This window comes from Mixophyes fleayi, chromosome 3, assembly GCF_038048845.1.
Source record: "Mixophyes fleayi isolate aMixFle1 chromosome 3, aMixFle1.hap1, whole genome shotgun sequence".
NCBI classification, from domain to species: domain Eukaryota; kingdom Metazoa; phylum Chordata; class Amphibia; order Anura; family Limnodynastidae; genus Mixophyes; species Mixophyes fleayi.
In genome coordinates this window covers 153772935-153793731 of record NC_134404.1, presented here as the reverse complement: position 1 = coordinate 153793731, position 20797 = coordinate 153772935, and the positions used below count along the sequence as shown (strand labels likewise).

At 39.0% G+C, this 20797-nt stretch overlaps 1 protein-coding gene across 2 annotated transcripts in view; it reads right to left on the bottom strand.

Annotated features, from left to right (window-relative positions):
• The window catches only part of SMAP1 (small ArfGAP 1), a 217649-nt gene that overhangs the window by 38541 nt on the left and 158311 nt on the right, over positions 1-20797 (bottom strand). For both annotated transcript variants that reach the window (XM_075202595.1, XM_075202596.1), the window contains one exon: positions 19727-19808. In XM_075202595.1, the coding sequence (XP_075058696.1) occupies positions 19727-19808 (82 nt within the window). The remainder of the gene's footprint in view (positions 1-19726; positions 19809-20797) is intronic.

The following is a 20797-nucleotide window of genomic DNA, read 5'->3' as shown; positions in this document are numbered from 1 at the left end:
TTCATGACAGCTTTGGAGGCACTCCACAGCACATTGCCAGGAACATAATTCCCTCTTCTGTGTAAATACATTTTATTTGTAGGACAAGTCCAGCTTTTAATTCATGCGTCAGTGGAACTGTAAATCAGATCTGGTCTAAAGTTAAGTCATATCTAAATATATTACAGTAAAGGGGTGTGGGAAATGTAGATCGCACAACCTGAATTACAGTTGTGAACAGGACATGACCTAGCCTAAAACTCAGTGAAAACAGAGCTGGCCAGTATATGTGCGCAGCATACAAAAGCAGGTAGTAACTGCCATGCATGTCAAAAAGTGTTTGCATTTATACCCCTTGCACTTTAAATCAGCCCCAATATATGCAACAAATGAAATGATTAATGTTCAGATACGGGTATCTGGCCCAATTCTACCCACTTAACGCTGGCTGGCCACCAAATGGTGCCTTATTATGCCTGTGAAGCCTATCCGGTACCCTTCTAGGGTTCTTATAGTCACACAGGCAAATGCAGTTAGAAAGTACAATAATACATTTATTGTAATAATCACAATCACTAAAATACTATATACAAACAGTAAATAAATGCCAGGCACGTTTACCACATTATCTGTTCCTTACCCCACTTGCTTAAGTAGTTACAGTAACCTGGCTTCCCTGACTTGCAGAATCCAAAAACAAACGGATTTCTCTCAGCTACAGATGTAGCCTACTGGTAGAGAAAGGAAACTAAACACCAGCTACCCTGCACCTTCCAGGAATTAATCCTCAGAATGATCATTCCTCCTTCACTACAGTGGTTCTTTATAGCCATGGTCAAATTCCAGAGTGCTTTGCCCTTCCCAGGCAAACCCCTGGCTCTGTCCCTCTTAAACATTGGTGGGTGCTGAAATAAGGGTTTGGAAGGGGAGTGGAGCGGGGCTGTCCTTCCACAGTAGCTCCATTGCTGTGCCCATGACAGAATGCCTACATTGTCCTGTGGAGAAAATGGATACCAATGGCCTTCTCCACCTCCAGATATATCTGATAGCAGTCAGACTCTCCTGAAATTAACCCCTTACGAGCTTTTTCAGCCAGACCTAGCTTTCAGCTGTTCAGGATTTCCTGTAGAGAAAGGAGGGGAGTATGAACGTAGGTAGGTACAACCCCCTCACCTGTATCCTGGAACCTGATCCTTAACCATAACCCACCTGGCTTTATTTTAAGAACTATAAATAACCACTTCACTGCAATATTCACAATAAATAATATACATTTTTACAATGAGTAACATATACTGAAAAAGTACAATGCCCACTTATCCACATGTAAGTAGATACTGCACTGTACTCTGGTGAGCTGTTAAACAAAAACGGTGCTATAAAAAGTATATGTTATGCTCCACATTTTGTGAGAAATGAGGGACAGGCTGGTTAGAGAGATATCAAACACGTTTTGTGACAATTAAAACCTACCTAACTTTAGACTTTTATACATTAAAACACTTCTTTTCCTCTCCTCCCAACTTCACAGCATGTTTAAATAACAATTCATCTGCTCTCTGACATGAGTAAGAACTGGATGTGCTGTTCCTGTGTAGGAGCAGAGCATACAATTCAATGGTTCCAACTATTTATGAGTGTTCCTGGGATTAAAGGGCTACATTGCTATTTTATTACCTCTCTATCACTTTCACATGCAAATAAACATACTTAAATTACTGTACATACTGCCTAATATTAATGGTGAGTGTTATTTCAAAGGAAAAGATAAATACCTATTACAGTTTTATGCTAATGCAAAACATATATTGGAGCATAAATGAGAACACTTCATTTTAGTTAAAATATATGTATTATCTAAATGTATTTTACAGAATGAGACATTGAGACAGCATCTTAAGACAATCTCCTACTTCTGAATATTTCATACTTGCCAACTCCCGAAAACGTATTTTACGTTGCGGGGGCGGGGCCAAAATGATGCGATTGGCCTCGCCCCGCCCCCTCACGCTCTCCAAAATGGCGTGAATCACCGAGAATCGCGTCAAATGACGTGATTCTCTGTGAAATCCGGGATGCGGGAGAAATGCCAGCTCGCCCGGAAGACTGACCCGAATTTCGGGGGTCTCCCGGACTTTGCGGGAGAGTTGGCAAGTATGGAATATTTCATGATAAATTTACTTTGAAGTAACAATGAGCGTTCTCAAAACTATGCAAGACCGTACAGTCATGTACATTTATATACTTATTCATATATTTATTTTTAGTTACTAGATTTGGTTTATTACTTTGTAATAATTTTACCCATTTAATTGAAAATAAGTTAACTTTGAACTGAAAACAGTGAATTGCCTAGTTTAAATATCAAGTAAAGCCACTGTTTGCCACTTGCGTAGAATGAAGGCTACGTATGAGCTGAATAAAATACTTACAAATAATAATCTAATTTATATTAAATATTTTTACTACCTCAGTCTGGTTTGGGATGTCGTGTTAGGAGGGAGGAGTTTCTCAAACAACACAAAGTATACTGTGCATACTCGTCTAGTCCCCAGTGTGGGGACTAGACGATTCATAAGCGCAAATAGTTTCAGTGATGTCACAGTAACTGAAATCTCTAAAGAATCAGTTTTCTGACCTGTGTCCGATCCTATTAGCAAGGCCATAAATATGGTGATTTGGCCAGGTTGCAAGGCTGACTGGGACAACGGGTCAGATGTTAGTGAAGAGTGGTTTAGGGCCACTCTGATTGTCAGAGTGACAATGACAGTAATAGCGACTAAGCCACTTTTAACTCCACAGTGCCCCCAGGCACTGAAATAAAGGAGTCATCTGTCTTTAATCAAAGATCCTGACCACCGCATCCTCTCACCAATTGCTGTGTTTCTAGTAGCTGGCCACTTCTACGTGACCAGCCATCTTGCTCTATGTGCTACAGATCAGAGACCTGTTTCTCTCCACCCTCTGCAGACCCCACTCACTCACCCCCCCTCCCACTTTAGAGTAATCAAAAGTTTGAAATCAGATAAGCCTTTTTGCTACCACAAAACTCACAGGAACATTCTTTTAAGAGTCCTTCTCCCATGTAAGCAAATGGTAAGCTGTAGAAAAGGCTGATCCAGCCTTTGGCTGTAAGGTAAGTTACTGCAGGCATGTCACTGGGGCATCTTGCAAATTTTACTATATATATAGCAACTCTATGAACATATTACATTTGGTGGTTGTTATTGTGCTGGTATATAGATTTCATCCTGTTACTATTGAGTTTTTATAGATTAGGTCCTGCTGGGTATATTATTATATTTGGGCTGTATATTGTGGCATGTCGATGCTATTCACTAAGTCGTATGTGGTGGGCACTGGTATTGTACACACAATATTTACATATTGTCATTTTGTACAACATGCTGTGCATGGAACACCAAGTGTCTCCTTTATCTATCATACCCCACACTCTTTCACAGTACTGCATAGAAAAAATATTTAGTAGAATGTATTTACCATATTAACCGTTAGACAACGCTGCCATGACGCATGCATTCTATGGAATGGATATTTGTATTTGAAAACGCAGAACCACTCAAAACCATAAACAACTATTTTGCATAGATCACCCATCCTGTACTTGGCTGGCCCCACCCTCAACATGCCCTTTACAGCGCTGTTAATAAAAAAAAAGATGATTGGCGCTCAACAATGTGAGATTTAGATCACATACCATTCACTATTTACGCCACAAAAAAGAAAGGTGAAGGTTTGTCTCCCTTTTTCATTTATGTGCTAAATTTTAAGGGTGTTCTTACGTATCAAAGTGCTACAAGAGTCTCTTGACATATGGAATAATAAAGAAATAGTTATCACATTTGGTCTCATCCCGCAGTCATCACTGATGGGGCATGATGGAAGCCACAGCTTTACAATTTCAGCTTTACACCCATCTTCTGAACAAATATTTACTTCTATAAAGCATCCTTCACAGGAAACATTCAGCTTAAATGCGCACATTGTTATTTTCTAGTTCCTCTGCTGCATATTGCTTTCTAGCGCTGGTCACAAGAAATTAGTCACCAGTGCTTTGATGATGCAATGATAACAGTCACACATATTATGCTGCAGCACCACTTGTAATGAACAAATAATCTCACAGAGGTATCACTGGAGACTGTTCCTATGCCAATGCACTAAGCTGCTCTTCTAAAGCACTACCAGCCTAAATCACACATAGCTCATCTACTCTTTTGCCTAATTTTGCTCATTGGCAGTGTCGGGTCCATATTAAATGCTTTTGGTATCTTATCCAGCCGGAGGACAAACACCTGAATAGTCAGACATATACAAGAGATAAGATTTTCTGAATCTAATTGAATGTTAGTCTGAATGAGACACATTTGATTTGGAAAAGGGCTTGACATTTTATTTGCACGGTACTGCTTGCATATTCGAATGCAGGGTATAATAGTTACATCTGCCGTTCAGTTTCTTTACGTCCATCAGTGAATATATTAACATTTTCAGCATTGCTCACCTTTAAAGTAAATACATCTATACTTAATAAGCTATCAGCTAAGTTCTATCCTGGAGATATGTTTGCAGTGAGTGGTCTAGAAAAACTTTTCCTAAAAATGCAGAGCTTAACATTTAAAGCAACAGTCCATGCAAAATGTCTATCTTTACATGAGCACACAATGTGCGGATAACATTTCACATTTATAGAATTCTGTTTGGGTGGAATGCACCATAGTATTATTAAACTGCATTTAGAAACCATAGACATCATCCATAGTGTTGTACTGTATAAACATTATATGTAGAAACAAATTCAAAGATGTGATTGGTCGTGTGCTACTCGTGAGAGCCTACAGTGGGCATAGGGCAACAAGTTACTGTATACGCATAACACATAAAAGATTTATATAAATAGGAAACGTTTGTAAACTATATTAATGGATAAATCTACATCAATCTTAAGTATTTAAGAGACCGTTAACAATTACATGATTAATTCTTTGATACATATAAACATCTCTTTGGAAATCGTTAATTTTGCTAACCCATGAAAGAAGTGGGGTGTGGTGTTTGAATAGTGTTCTATGCTATATCCTTATCATGCTGCAATGATTTCCAGTATATTCAAACATCAGAATCAGACTATAATTATACATTTTTGAGAATGTTTGATAGGTATTGCGTGGTCAGAGTACATGATAATTATCATGTGATGAGCATGAAGTGACTTGTTGATGTATCATTTCTCTTTTACAGGCCAATGAAGGTTGTGTGTCCGTTAATAAGAAAAAACAATACAACATTAAAGTGAGATTGAACGGATTTACACCGTTCAGCTACAACATTAAAACCACCTACCTAATATTGTATAGATTCTCACAAGACCTCTGAAGGTGTCCCCCTTTTTCATTCCCCTGTGCCTCTTCTCCCCCCTTTTTCATCCCCCTGTGCCTCTTCTCCCCCCTTTTTCATCCCCCTGTGCCTCTTCTCCCCCCTTTTTCATCCCCCTGTGCCTCTTCTCCCCCCTTTTTCATTCCCCTGTGCCTTTTCTCCCCCTTTTTCATTCCCCTGTGCCTTTTCTCCACCTTTTTCATTCCCCTGTGCCTTTTCTCCCCCCTTTTTCATTCCCCTGTGCCTTTTCTCCCCCCTTTTTCATCCCCCTGTGCCTTTTCTCCCCCCTTTTTCATCCCCCTGTGCCTCTTCTCCCCCCTTTTTCACCCCCCTGTGCCTTTTCTCCCCCCTTTTTCATCCCCCTGTGCCTTTTCTCCCCCCTTTTTCATCCCCCTGTGCCTTTTCTCCCCTTTTCATTCCCCTGTGCCTTCTCACCTTTTTCATCCGCCTGTGCCTCTCTTCGCTTCTACTCTCTTTTACTTACCTCTGTATTTCTTCTCTTTTCCCTCCTTTCTTCAGGGCGCCGCTCCTCACTGAATGACGGGTGTGACGTGATCACGCCCGACATTCAGTGCAAATAAAGAGGGGGGGGGGAGTGGACGCCGGCGCTGCAATCATGTAAGTATTTGTATACTCACTTGATCGCGGCGCCGGAGCCGCCCACCCCCCGCTTTGCAAATAGAAAAAAGAAAAGACTTAAAAAAATAAAGAAAAATAAAAATTTTTTTAAGTCTTTTCTTTTTTCTATTTGCAAACCAGGGGGGTGGGCGGCTCCGGCGCCGCGATCATGTGCGTATACAAACACATGATCGCAGCGCAGTGTACCGGACCGGCCCACACAGCCATCGGCCCTTCTGGCAAATGCCAGAAGCGCCAGATGGCCAGTCCGGCCCTGTCTGCTGTTCTCAATCTATACCACTTCTCTAGGGAAACTGATAATCTCCTTTGGATTCAATATCATCTCTATGCGGATGATAACCTAATTTATCTATCTTCTCCTGATCTCTCGCCATTTGTGTTGTCCCGTGTTACGGATGGTCAAAACTGCACCAACATACATCTCCTCACTTGTCTCAAAATATTTCCCAACGCAACACCTCTGTTCTACACAAGACCTGCGTCTCTCTTACACTCATGCCATTCCCGGTTACAGGACTTTCTTCGAGCTGCACCCACTCTATGGAACTTTCCTCTTCTGGTCTACAACCCTTCAAGCGTTCTCAGAAAACCTACCTCTTCAGGCAAACTTATAATAATCCTCAACCACCCTCTGAACCTCCCTAGGTTACCCTAGTACTACCCTTTGCACAATTCCCACAAGACAACATCCTTCTGACCCCATGACTAACATTGCTGTGTGACTGACTGATATAGCATATGAATCACATTTACCTTTGTAATCTGGCTGGACCAAAATGCAACATGTAGACAACCTCATGTATCAAACTCCCATTGTCATTTAGATTATAAGCTTGCGAGTAGGGCTTTCTTATCGCTTTGTCTGTATAACCTAGTATTGCATATTATCAAGTTTGTCCCAAAATAAAGTGCTACGGAATTTGCAGGAGATATATAAATGTTGATGATAATGATGCTCCATCCGATTGAGATATGGGGAATTTGGAGGCCAAGTCAAGACCTTGAACTCAAAACAATCCTGAACAAAATTTGCAATGTGCAAGCGCGCATTATCCTGCTGAAAGAGGCCACTGCCATCAGGGAATATTGTTGCCATGAAGCGGTGTAGTTGGTCTGGTAGGTGCTACTGTCAAAGCAACATCCACATGAATACCAGGACCCAAGATTTCCCAGCAGAACATTGGCTAGGGCATCACACTGCCTCTGCCTGCTTGCCTTCTTCCAATAAGTGCATCCTGGTGCAATCTATTCCCCAGGTAAATGACGCAGGCGAGCCTGGGCTGTCAACATTATGTAAAAGAAAATGTGATTCAATCAGACCAGGACACCTTCTTCCATTGTTCCATGGTCTAGACCTGCAGCTCATGTGCCTGTTGCAGGTGCTTTCGGAGGTGGACAGGGGTCAGCATTAACTTTTTCAGCAATTTGTGCTACAGTAGCTCCACTGTGGGATTGGACCAGACAGGCTAGCCTTTGCTCCCCACGAGCATCAATGAGCCTTGCATGCCTATGACCCTGTCGCCAGTTCAATGGTTGTCCTTCATTGGGCCACTATTGGTAGGTACTGATTACTGCATACCGGGAACACCACAAAACCTGCCGTTTTGGAGATGCTCTGACCCATTCATCTAGCCATGACAATTTAGCCCTTGTTGAATTCACGGAGATCCTTACGTTTGCCCATTTTCCCTGCTTCCAACACATCAAGTTCAAGAACTGACTGTTAACTTGCTGCCTAATATATCCCACCCCTAGACAGATGCCATTGTAATGAGATGACCAATGCTATGCATTTCACTTGTCAGTGGTTTTAATGTTGTGGCTGATCAGTGTGGAACAAGAGTTAAATTAAGTATGTGTGTGTGTATACATATATACACACACACACACATATATATATATATAAATATATATCTATATCTATATATCTATATATATCTCCATCTCATAAGGCTTTAATATATTTTTGTGGTATTGCAGCATATCCTTCTAGTATTTTTTTTAAAGCATATGGAGTAAACCATGATATGGGGAAATCCTGTTCCATCATCACCATTTATTTATATGGTGCCACTGATTCCGCAGCACTGTACAGAGAACTTATTCACTCAGTCCCTGCCCCATTGGAGCTTACAGTCTAAATTCCCTAACATACATACACGCACAGACAGAGAGAGACTAGAGTCAATTTTGATAGCAGCCAATTAATCTACTAGTATGTTTTTGGAGTGTGGGAGGAAACCGGAGCACACCGGAGGAAACCCACGCAAACACAGGGAGAACATACAAACTCCTTACAGATAAGGCCATGGTCAGGAATTGAACTCATGACCCCAATGCTGTGAGGCAGAAGTGCTAATCACTTAGTCACTGTTTCACTCAACATTTTGCTTGTTAAAAATATTTCACATGCCAATCGAAGACAGTGCTTGCTTGCTTTTCACATGTTGATAATTGCACAATGCTCTTTCATTCAGAATGTGTTTCCATTGTACTAAGAATAACCAATGCGACCACGCATCTCTTCCCAACCTCTTCTAACATTACATCCACTCTTTAAATTGTCTGGTGAACTTACCAAATAACTGGCAGTCTGTAGCTCGAACAGCCAGATAGTCATAGGCCAGTTATTCAATAGTGTTAAAAGTTAGCTTCCATCCTCTTAGCAGTTTACATGCTTTAAAAAAACTTCTAGTAGAAAGCTGTTTGTTCCAATGACACCATACCCAGTTGTGCCTGAGATAGGGAGTGGCAGTTTGATATCCCACCAATCTGTAAATGATATACTTAGCCACCATGTAGTGTATACAATGGCAGAATATCAACTTGTACTTCTAATTGCAGCTGGAGCCAAAGTAAAAAAAAAAAAAAAAGACAAACCACTGGGATTGAAAAGTGTAATGTTTTATCATGCACTGCCCACTGTGATTTTTTTATTTATTAACAATAATTAAGTTGAAGGTTTTATTTGATTCCTTATGTTAAACACACATATAAAGACATATGTGGAATGGAAGATATAATCTCCAATGTCTCCATACATAATTGTGGTCAGCAAAGGTGGCAGCACCTATTTTTTTAGACACTGTCTTCTATTCACTTGTGTTTACTGCGATGGGGTCTATGGAGTGACCTCCATTGATCCTCCCCCCCCCCCCCAACACTGCATGTGTATATGTAGAAGACTTTCATACAAGAATATCCAAGACCAAAACTTGAAAGTGAGAAAAGGCAGAACATACAGTTGATAGAAATTATACAAATGTTTGTAATTATTAATAGGTGAATCATTTTAGTAAGCTAGGTAATCATACTAATGTAAAGTTTAATGCATTAAAGCACACAAACATGGTTGAATGCCAATATATCAAAATAGTACTAAAACAGAGCAGTATAAATGTAAAATGTCACTACATATAAAGTGTTATTCAAGCAATTACTTGCATAATCTGCAAGACTCGACTAACGTGATGATAATATTCATGTGGAAATTGGCTGTAGATCTTCAGACAAAAATAGCTATATAAATGCAAATGTATTACATCATTGTATTACTTTGATTTTGTTTTAAAAGCCTGTGTATTGTCTGCTAATAACTTCAGATATACAAGTGAGCAAACTCAAACAGAATATCATTTGTTTTTAGACAACAAACCCGAAGTGCAGAACCACGTTTACAATGTACTGGCTAAATGTTTTTAAAATGGATTTTGTGCAACACAGCAGCACCATATCAGTAACACAAACAGCATCAATCTCTTATTCATTAGTCAGTACTCTTCCCCTAATTCCCATAGTTATTAGATTATTCTCTGATACATCTGTCTTCTATTAAAAATATTAGCACTGCAAGAGAGTACATTGCCTAATGTAATATCGATTTTTTTTTTATTTTTTTAAGCACTGGAACACACTATAGGAATGAGGATTTATACACACCATATTTGATATTCTACTCCATGTTGAGCTTTATGCAGCGTTACCCGTCCACATGTCTCATTTGGGAACAACCATTTTGTGCTATTGGGCTATTTAACGGTACAACCCCACTTAAAAATAAAAATATATAAATATGAGGATATTAAGCTGTGTATTGTTACTAGAATGTATTTATTCTTTGAAGACAAAGAGAAGTAGTTGTTTGTTTTTTTGAAGAGGGTGGGGGAACAGTTTGATGATTGAATGAGCGAGATTGTTTAGAGGTTCCTTCTTCCAAATTGTGTGTTTGCTCCTGCCACCATCATGTCCAGGAGATAATGTCTGGAAATACTATGTAACGAAGTCCACTCTGCAACTCTGCATAAGGCTCCTGCCCAAACCTGAGCTCTATATGCCCATGAGGTCGCCACTACGCTTGTTGAATGTGCTCTCAATATCTTTTTCATCTCTCGTTCACTCCACTTATAGTCCTGTACTATTAGTTGTTGGATCCACATTGCTAGTATGTTTTGATGGTTTTTGTCCTTGGCGTTGATCTACCAGGACAAATAGAGGATCTGTTATCCTATATTTCTCTGCCCTTGAAATATACATTGAAATCTTCTTTACCAAACCTAATGTGAGTAATATTTCCATTTAATCTGTTGACTGTGGGGGAAAACGCTGGGAGCACAATTTTCTGGTTTATATGAATAGTTGACACTGCTTTATATAAAAAGTCCAGAGTTGTCCTCACTATTACTGTCACTGTACGTGTTGAGGAAAGGTTCTTTACAACACAATGCTTGAAGTTCCCCCACTCTTACGGAAGATGTGATTGCCAACAAAAATAAGAACTTGAGAGTCAGTAATTTGAGATTTGACTCTTCTGCAGATGTACAAAGGGTTCCGACACCAGAGATTCTAGGACCAAATACAGATCTCATCGTACCACCACACAGGATTTAATGCAGGGTTAGATTGTTTTGGCTGCTTGGCGAAAAGTTCCCACTAAATTATCTGCTACCAATATTTTGTTATATTATTGCATGTAAAGTCCTACTACAATCCCTCCTGAAAGAAGTCCAGTAGGTTTGCATCCACAGGGTTAATCACTCAACCCTGAACAAACTTATAAATGTACTTTAGACTCTGTAGTACACTCATCAAGAATTTTTTTTTTTGCTTATAGTAATACTTCTCGTACCTTGACTGAGACGCCCTTGTTCTTGAGTACTAACCATTCAGTTTTACAGGTCCTCAAGGAAAGAGTCTTTGGTTTTGGATGACAGACTTAGAAACACACAAATTAATTTTTTCACTCCATGGTTTTGTCAGTGTATCTGTTCCATGTTCATTGAGATTCTGGTGATGATAGTAAAACTGTATTAATTTGGCATTTCGACTTGTTGTCATTAGGTCTTTTTCAAGAATACTTCAATTTTCTTTTCACCTGTTGAAACATTTTCTTTAGGCTTTATTCCCCTGGATGAATCCGATACTGGCTAAAGGAGTTTTGTTGTTTATGCCTATTTGCCTATTTTGTGCGGGGCTGCCAACGGTTTTAGATAGTCCTTTGCCCATGCTACTGTCAGCATAAACACACTACTTGTTGTACTGCTTGCCACACTGCTCGCTCTTCCACGATATTCACATGCAACCCCTCCTTTTTGTAACCGTACCAAGTGTACTACATTTGCTTGTAGATGAGCTATGCATTCTCTAGATTTGTGGAAATTAGTGTTCATTTGGGCTCAGTGTTGGACTTAACCACCAATCGAGAGGTTTCCTGGTCTTGCATGTTATTCTGATCAATTTATCCAGGGACTTTGGATTGTAATTCCATTGGTAGAGCATTTGAAGCTGAATCTTTTTTATGTGCAATCTTGACCATGGCAGCAGACTTATCGTTGACGAAAGAATCACTAATAGACAGGCAAAATTCTTATTAATGACTGTTGATGTTACATTTGGAAAGCCATCTGTTGAGGTAATCTGCAACTGTAACAGGCAGATTACTCTGTGCTGACTTAGATGCTGTGTTCTGACTTCCCTACTAACAAGATATCATCTAGACATGGGAATACTGAAACCCCCCGTACTCTGAGAAATGCCATCAATACTACAAACACATTGGTGAAGGCCCCAGGGACTGTAGATAGGCAAAACGGTAAGCATATACACTGGAAAATGGTATATCAAGCATAAGTACCTGAGAAAGCCGTGATATTGTTGTGCTACATGGATGGGCAGATAAGCATTTTGTAGGTCTACTGATGTCAGAAAACATCCGTTCCTGATGGTATTTAGGTGGTGGTGAAGAGTTTGAAAAGGATTCTGTAGGGGAAAGGGAGTCCGTGCAGGGCAAGGCAGAGAGGAGAGGCAGAGGAAGAGCGGCATGAAAGAAAGAGGAGTTTTGCAGCCGCATTGTGAATAGAGCGAAAGGGGGCAAGATGGGAGTGAAGGAGACTGATTAGGAGAAGGTTACAATAATAGAGACGGGAAATTACGAGTGTGGGGATAACAGTTTTGGCGGCATCCTGAGAAAGGAAGGGCTGGATGCGGCAATATTCCGAAGATGGAAACGACAGGATTGGGCAAGAGATTGAATGTGCTCACTATGTACTATTAACAATGTGTCTAATACTTATCTGCAAGAAAGGTATCCTGTAAGTTTTTTTAGGGCATTTTGGATTCCCATAGTCCTATTTATATGTTTAATCAATGTATCCTCAGGGTTAAAAGATTTAAATTCCTCTTTGACCTCACCCTCTTCACCATATGAATATTCCTTGCCATATGAATATACAAAGATCTCCTGCATGCTGTTCAATCCCATACACATCCAAAACTTGGACCTTTTAACCTCTTCATCATTCATTCAATAAACTCTTTAAATAGTTCAGGTTGTTGGAACACAATTCTTACATATGGCTACTTTATAATTGCTCGATAAAACCTCATCACAGGCTCCACATATGCAGTGATGAGATTTACTGATAGCACTGAAAGATGGGGATGTATAAGAACTAGTGTAGAGTGGAAGACTAACTCTGCTATATTAGTAAGAAGAAAACACCCCTAGCTAGAAGCCTACCACAAATGCTACTGCCACCATAGTAATGACCAGTGACTATGGCTCTCTGCTCGGGTTATGCAGGCCGATGACCATACGTCACCTCTTGCTAACAAAACCTATCTACCACTTACACTTGAAAGCGGGTGGATTGTTGTCCAGAGAGCCACCCCTGTCAATGGGCCTGCCAATCATGGTACAACACCAGGACCCTCCAGTTTGAGCAGGAAACAGAAAAAAAATACTCCCTACACTACCACTGCCTCAGTAGAAAATACAAGAAAAAGACAAGGTATGGAACGAGGAGTCCCATTATAAGCTTTCCAGGGTGTCAACTTTTTCCTGTTCCTACTCGGCTGAATAAGGGAAGCCGATCAGTAAGGGCTGCCATGCAGGTGGAAAAGGAAAAAACAAAGAGTTTGTTGCCAGGCAAGGATTTTGTTAAAGGAGTACATGTTGTTAACGGGGAGAGAGAGAGAGAGAGAGAGAGAGAGAAAGTTGATCTAAGAGTGCAGGGATTGTTTTCCGGATGGGTGTTATTTAATGGGAAGCTTTTATGAGTTGTTTACTGGAGGGAGTTTTTTTTTAGAAGAAAGCGAGAAGTTGTTAACTGGAGAATCAAATGGGAGGGATTTGCTGTAATGGACAGAATATTGTTTGTGAAGATTTGAACACTGGCACCAAAATTTCTTCATGGACCCGACCCTCCATTATGTTGGTTGAATAAATTGTTTCTTTCACATGGAGGACCATGCATTTTTCAAAGTAAGAACATGGTAGACTGCTGAAGTAACATATCTGACACTATAAAATATTACGTTGATAGGACAAAATTAATCCAAAGACCACCTTTGCTGGAGGCCGACACGACATACTGTGATCAGACAGTTTTATCTTTTGCAACAACTCTGTTCCATTAACTTAAATGAACACTGTACCTGGTCTTGATAGCTGAACTGGGGAATGTCGTCAAATATGCTCATCTTTGCAGCTTCTTGCAAAGAATTGCTACAGATCTATCACCAGGTCAAATTCAACAAAGTAGTCCTGATCTACGATTATTCCACATGTAATCGTTTACAACAAAAATAGTAAAAGAAGCAAATGTTGCATACATTTAACAAAGAAAGGGCATAGAATACATTTTCTTATGTATTCTGTTGAGCTAATGGCCATTTCAACAAGAAATATAATTCCAGATATGTCTTCTTGACATAAATTTTGTTTCATTAACAAAATTTGTAGGGGTTTTAACCCAAAGATAGCCATATTTTAGAAGTGGAAGCAGGGGAGTGTTGTATGATCATATCTCAGGACAGATATTAGCATCTTCACCAGGCTACAGTAATAGCTACTGTCTTTTCTACTGGACAACTACACACGTATACCATCAGTATATAAAGGATATACGGTGCTAAGTAAAACTTGAGAAACACACAAATCTCTGGACTGCAATCTACCCACAGTGATATAGTAGAACAAATTGGCTTTCAGAAAACTCATTTTAAGAGAATAAAGCAATAACACTGTAGGTTATTACATAATGATAGAGAATAATGGAAATTTACTGTTAAACCACAATATCACAGCATGCTTCGTGCAAGTGGATATCCAATGATAAATGTAGGTGGGAGAGGTTTTACAGTTTAGTGATGCTACACATGTAAAAAAAAGCCTGACTGCACCAGTAGCAGTAATGTACCATCACTGTGCCTCCACAGTAGGCACAATGATGGCATGTGGAGAACACAGTGATGACTATCAATGGCCATTACTGGTCATGTTTGGATATGGTGGACCATAAAGCATGTTTGTTATGAATAATGTTGACCGGGTAACCTGGGGTGTTAAACTTCATGGTGGGGATGTACCGCTCTCTTGGCATGCTGTAAACCCCTGGACTATAGTTTGAGTTAAAAAACATAACTATCCCAGCAAAACCGCTTTCAACCCCACACATGTTATTTCATAGCTACTGTAGCAACACCATAGTGATCTGGCTGGTCATTGATCTGGTTCGTCAGTCATAATAATTTTAACACATACTGAGGTAATCAAATGACAATTATTTGGTTGGACAGGAGTCTAAGTTAACAGTCACATATTAAAACAAGTCCTTCTAATCCACCTGTATATCTAGAAGCAATAAACACACATGCTGCGATGGAGTTCACGGTTATACAGGTTTCTTTTTCATTATATTGCATCAAATCCAAAATCAAACTTAAATTTAAAAAGTGATCAGGTATGTCTATTAAATAAGGAGACTGATTAAATAACTCACCTTTATTTATTTGTATTACAAATTGAATGTTTGTCCCCTTCAATATACTCCCCATTTGCACTAGTACCTCGCTGTAGTCTTGTTTTCCACTGGTCGTAGGCATTGAGCAAATCAATTTCTGTCACTTGTTTCAACATATCTACTGTTTTCATCTTTACAGCATCAACCGACTCAAAATGTGTCCCTTTAAGCACTGATTTAACTTTTGGGAAAAGAGAACAAAAGCAAGGTACTAATTTGGGCGAATATGGAGGATGTTCAAGTGTAGTAATGTGTTTGTCGGTCAAAAACTGTTTCACAGAAAGTGCTGTGTGAGCAGGCGCATTGTGCTGGTGAAGAAAGAGACCATTTTTCCTCAGTTGCGGCCGTTTCTTTCTGACTCGCTCAGCTGTTTCAAAACTTCCTTATAATAATGCTGATTGATTGTTGTGCCTTCTGGATCCCATTCTTCCAAAATGACACCCTTGATATAGAAAAAAACATTGAGCATTGCCTTGAATTTTGACTTGCTTTGACAAGCTTTTTTCATTCTTGGTGATGACGGTGTTTTCCAGTGCATTGACTGTCTTTTGGTTTCAGGATCGTACTGGAAGATCCAGGTCTCATCACAAGTGATTACTTTATGAAACAGGTTTGGATCTGTGTCAAGTTGCTGCAGAATGTCAACACAACATTCCTTGTGACGTTCTTTTTGCTCTGGTGTGAGAACCGTTGGGACCATCTTTGCACAAGCTTTCGGCATCTTAAGATCCTCATGCAAAATTTTCCACAGATTCAGCTAGCATTAGAACACTGAGTCGACAGTCTTTTCGAACAATCTGACCGATTTTTTCTACATTTTCTTCAGTCCTTGAAGTGCAAGGTCGTCCAAGGCGTTCATCTTCGACATTCTCACGTCTCTTGCTAAATCTTTTGTGCCACTCAAACACACGCGCACGAGACAGGCAGTCATTCCCATAGGCCGTAGTAAGCATTTGAAAACATTCTGTTGGTGTTTTGTGCAATTTTACAAAAAATTTCAAACTGACACGTTGTTCAACTTTTAAACTTAGCATTTTTTCAGCACTCTACAGAAAACACAACCAAACTAAATGGCGACTCAAAATCAACTGAACGTCAGAGTGTTGAAGCTTGTCATGCAGGTTCACATCGGTTCAAGACTACTACGTATGCAGTTATAAACGGTTTTGACTGCTTTTTTACTAGGTGGAATTACAGTCTCGTTATGCAATAGACATACCTTGTATAAACACACACACTAAATATTCAGTTTGATATAAACCAAATCTGTGTGTGGATAAAGCTTGGTCAATGGCAATCTATCTTTACTTATTTCATTAAAATGCCAACAAAAAGATCAAAACATCATCTATATAATAAGATGCAGAAAACAGCCTGGCATGTAGAATAGATCATTGAAGTCCAAATACAGGAATAAGCAAAGAACAAGAGAGGGTAGTGGCTAGTGTGCAATCTGACTTGAGTGTAGTTAGTTTAGGCACAAATGGGGCACCAGTGGCAGATGTGAAAGCATGCCCAGTAAAATTACTAGAAATATGCCAGACAGCACTCACTACAGGGCAATAAGTGCCTCCTACTGTGCTGCATCTGCCAGTCCTAGTTGCACTGAACCTGCTGATTTTAGTATTATGCTGGTGGCACTGAATGCCACACTTCGCAGTGAAGATAGGGTGTGAGCTTCTAATTGTTCACTGATGCTACGCTATCTCAAAAAGCACGGTTACATGAATATGGTAGGCACTTATTGCAGTACTGTGTACAATGAGATACAGCACAGGAGGAGAAAGGAGCAGGTTTGAAGGCATAAGTGTTGCTGATTCTATTTCTACCATCAGGCATAAAACAGCTGGGCATATTACTACCATGCTGCAAATTATATAGATGCTGGGCATTAGATCTCTGGACATTATGCGAGCATTGCACACTGAGCTGGAGGTTGCTGATGGTACAACATGTAGTAGCCATTATGTCTAGTATAATGCATAATGGGCACTGCTGGTAAAAGAAAACTGACATGTAGTGTAGTGTTAATTATGTGTGGGATCACAGGTAACATATATCCATGATATAACAGCAGGGCTTCACATATTATAACAGATGGGACAGGCATGGGTGGCAGACTGGCATCTTTGTCTCGGGCACTTAAGGGCCTTGTTCTGCCATTGGGTGTCTTTACAGAAGATAAACACTAGATATTTAGCAGACAAAGTGATCTAAAGTCAGGGAACTTAAAATGTCAAGTTTCCATCACTTACATCTAGAAATAAATGAAAAAAATAAAATAAATTGATTTAGGATTATACTCATCATCATTTATTTATATAGCGCCAGCAAATTCCGTAGCGCTTTACAATTGCGAACAAACATTAATAAGACAATACAGACAAAGTGGTAAGAGAACCCTGCCCGCAAACTTATACTCTTGATTGTTAACCAAGCAGATTTAGATCCAAGAACAATTTTAGTCAGGCATGTTATCAACACACAAAAGCTGCTGAATGTAACATGTCTGGAAAAAAGTTTTAAATGTTAAGTCTATTTAATTATCTGATAAAGGACATCACTAATTCCCATTTGCTTTCTTGCTCATTAACCAAGAATGGAAAAGATTTTTGATAACTCTATAGTGCTGAAACTTTCTGATGGCAATTTAAACAGAATGCCAGAAAACTTTCGCAGAGACCAAATTAAGGTTAATATTTAAATACCTAAAAATAAAAACCTCATCTCATAATGAGAACAGCAAACTGAAGCGATTAGTACTACAGGCTCTTCAAAATGCTACATGTTCAATGTGAACTAAAGTATAGCAGATATCTCTAGTGGAAAGTAAAGGGAGGGCACTTACTTGGTGCCAACGGTCTGTATGAACAACATAAGCTAAGGCTTGGTACACACTCGAGAATTTTCCAACCGATGTGTTATCTACAATGACTTTACCTTCGAAGGCCCAATCGCTCAGACGATTAATACTAGTCATGTTTTAGACCATTAAAGAAAGACCGACCGTCCAGAATTTAGTAGGACATGCATTCTAGTCAAATCAAGCTACTTAAGGTGTTAAAAACTCACCACTGTCACCCCCGGCAACCACCAACCACTCCCAACTGTCACTTCTCCTTCAAGAAATATATAGGTCAGTGTATAACTCAGCCCAGCAGGTGGCGCTACAGCTTGGTTTTTTTTTTCCCACACACACACAGACTAACACACGCCACTAGACATTTATATTATAGATACATCTATAGGAAACACCAAAAAACGTGTTCTATAGAAAAAGACAGACAAATGTAATACACATACTTTGCATTTTTATGAATGTGTGTGGAGTGTACAATAAAGGGACAAAGGGTTGTAATTATGGAGGCAGACATAAGCAATACGCGCTATATATATATATATATATATATATATATATATATATATATATATATATATATATATATATATATATATATATATATATTTATTTATTTATTTATAACACTACACTGACAAAAGGTTTAGAATTAAACTATTGCATTTATGTCTACCAGACACCAGCTACTGCTTTACTGCTAGAAGCAACTAATTACCAAATAAATAACATGCGGACAACTCACCATGTGGGACAGGTACAGGCATCAGAAATTAACATACACATGCCCCCAATGAAGTCGCAGCTCAAGAAACTATTGCCAGTTGCTCGCAGATCAATCGGAAACTTCTACACACACTACATGATCGTTAAATGATTGCTCAGAAAATATTATAAAATAGTACGACCAACCAAATGAGCCGAAATTAGAAACTTTGGAACAAATTTTAACCATATTACTATACACACTAACCCGACTTTTGACTAAACACTAGAAATGTTGGCTGATTTGCCCGATTATTGGCTGAAAACGCTCCAGTGTGCACCTAGCCTGAGGTACAGTGAAAATATCAAACAATTCTCGCTTCCACAAAAATGGACTTTAAGCTGAACAAAAGACACCAGTGTAGAAGATAACATTCAGGAATAGGATGAATCGAAAGAACGCGATTCGATAGTCTCGTAGTAAAAATAAATGTATTGTATGAAATACAATAAAACCACCCAAGCATCTTACTCTTTACATTAAAAAAACAACTCTATATTTAAATGTTCAAATGACATTATGCAGCAAGACTTTGAAGATCACTTTGATAGCTTTTGCTTCCCCAAGGAGCTCATTACTGGTATTTTGGAGGAGACAGCACCGCTGCTGACAGATACAGGCCCCCTTATTAAAAGAGCTCTCAGCAGACTTAATCATGCCATTTTCAAGCCCAGCTAACAATATCAGTTGGCATATGGAAGATAAAGGCTTGATGTTCCCTTCTGCAAAGCTTTCAATGTAGTCATTTTATAATGTAACAATGGAGAGTGTTCATTATTTATTACTTACCAAGCCCTAAAAGATCAACAGTCATTTCTGGGGCTCTCTTTGGACTGGATTTAACCTCTGACTGCGGGTCTTTTTTCAATACCTGTGAAAAAAGGCAAATCATTCATTAATGACACATTTAAGGGAACAAGTCAGCACATTTGTCCCCTTCAGGCGTGTTTAATGTAGTTTGTAACACTTGTTAGATGCACTTCCACACCACATAATATGATTCAGAACATTCACATACTTCCGTAGACATACAGAATAACTTGTGTTTTTAATACGTTTTTTCCCCCAAAATAAATATAAATTAGCTAACTTAGCGAAATACTCTACTTTCTGTAAATTTCTTTAGAAATTCAACTAAAAAGAAAAGAAAATACAAATGCAACTTCATCAGCATATATGGGTCAGCTTAAATTGTATTGCAATACAAGGAGCTAACATTATACACGCATAAAGATTTAAAAATCATCATTCTGCATTTACTAATTAAAAGTCTATTCAGAGGCAAGAAACATTTGTTTGTTAATTCCAAATCAATTAAAACACAATACATATCTCATACATATACTAATTCAAACATGTAAATAGCAAAACAAATAGTTACATTTGCTGCGTCAATTTATCTTGCCATAAAATAATTAAAAAGTCTCTAACCGTAATATGTTTGTAATAGAAGTGTGGTATAGCCACAAGTGGTACTGTGGCCATTAATAATGCGGCTATATTGTCTTTGTTTATAAATCACATTTTTAAAAAGCAATATTTCTTACTTATTGGGGTGGCATTAACCTAAAATCTCACCCTAAAAATGTCTTCATCTACGCTAAGGATTAAATATACAGTATTCCTCATTGTCTAAACATTACATGTTCAAAAAGACTTTGGTGTCTGTGTTAGATACACTTAATTTTCCTAATACTTACAAAATATGACTTTAATGCATGGCTTATCTACTGGATCAGAACTGCCCATGTTAACACCAAAGTATAAAATTGCGTCAAGATAAGAACATGCAATCTAAAGGATCAAGTGAGCTTAGTGTATAGGAAATTAATTAACGGAGCCATGTAGCTGCATATATTT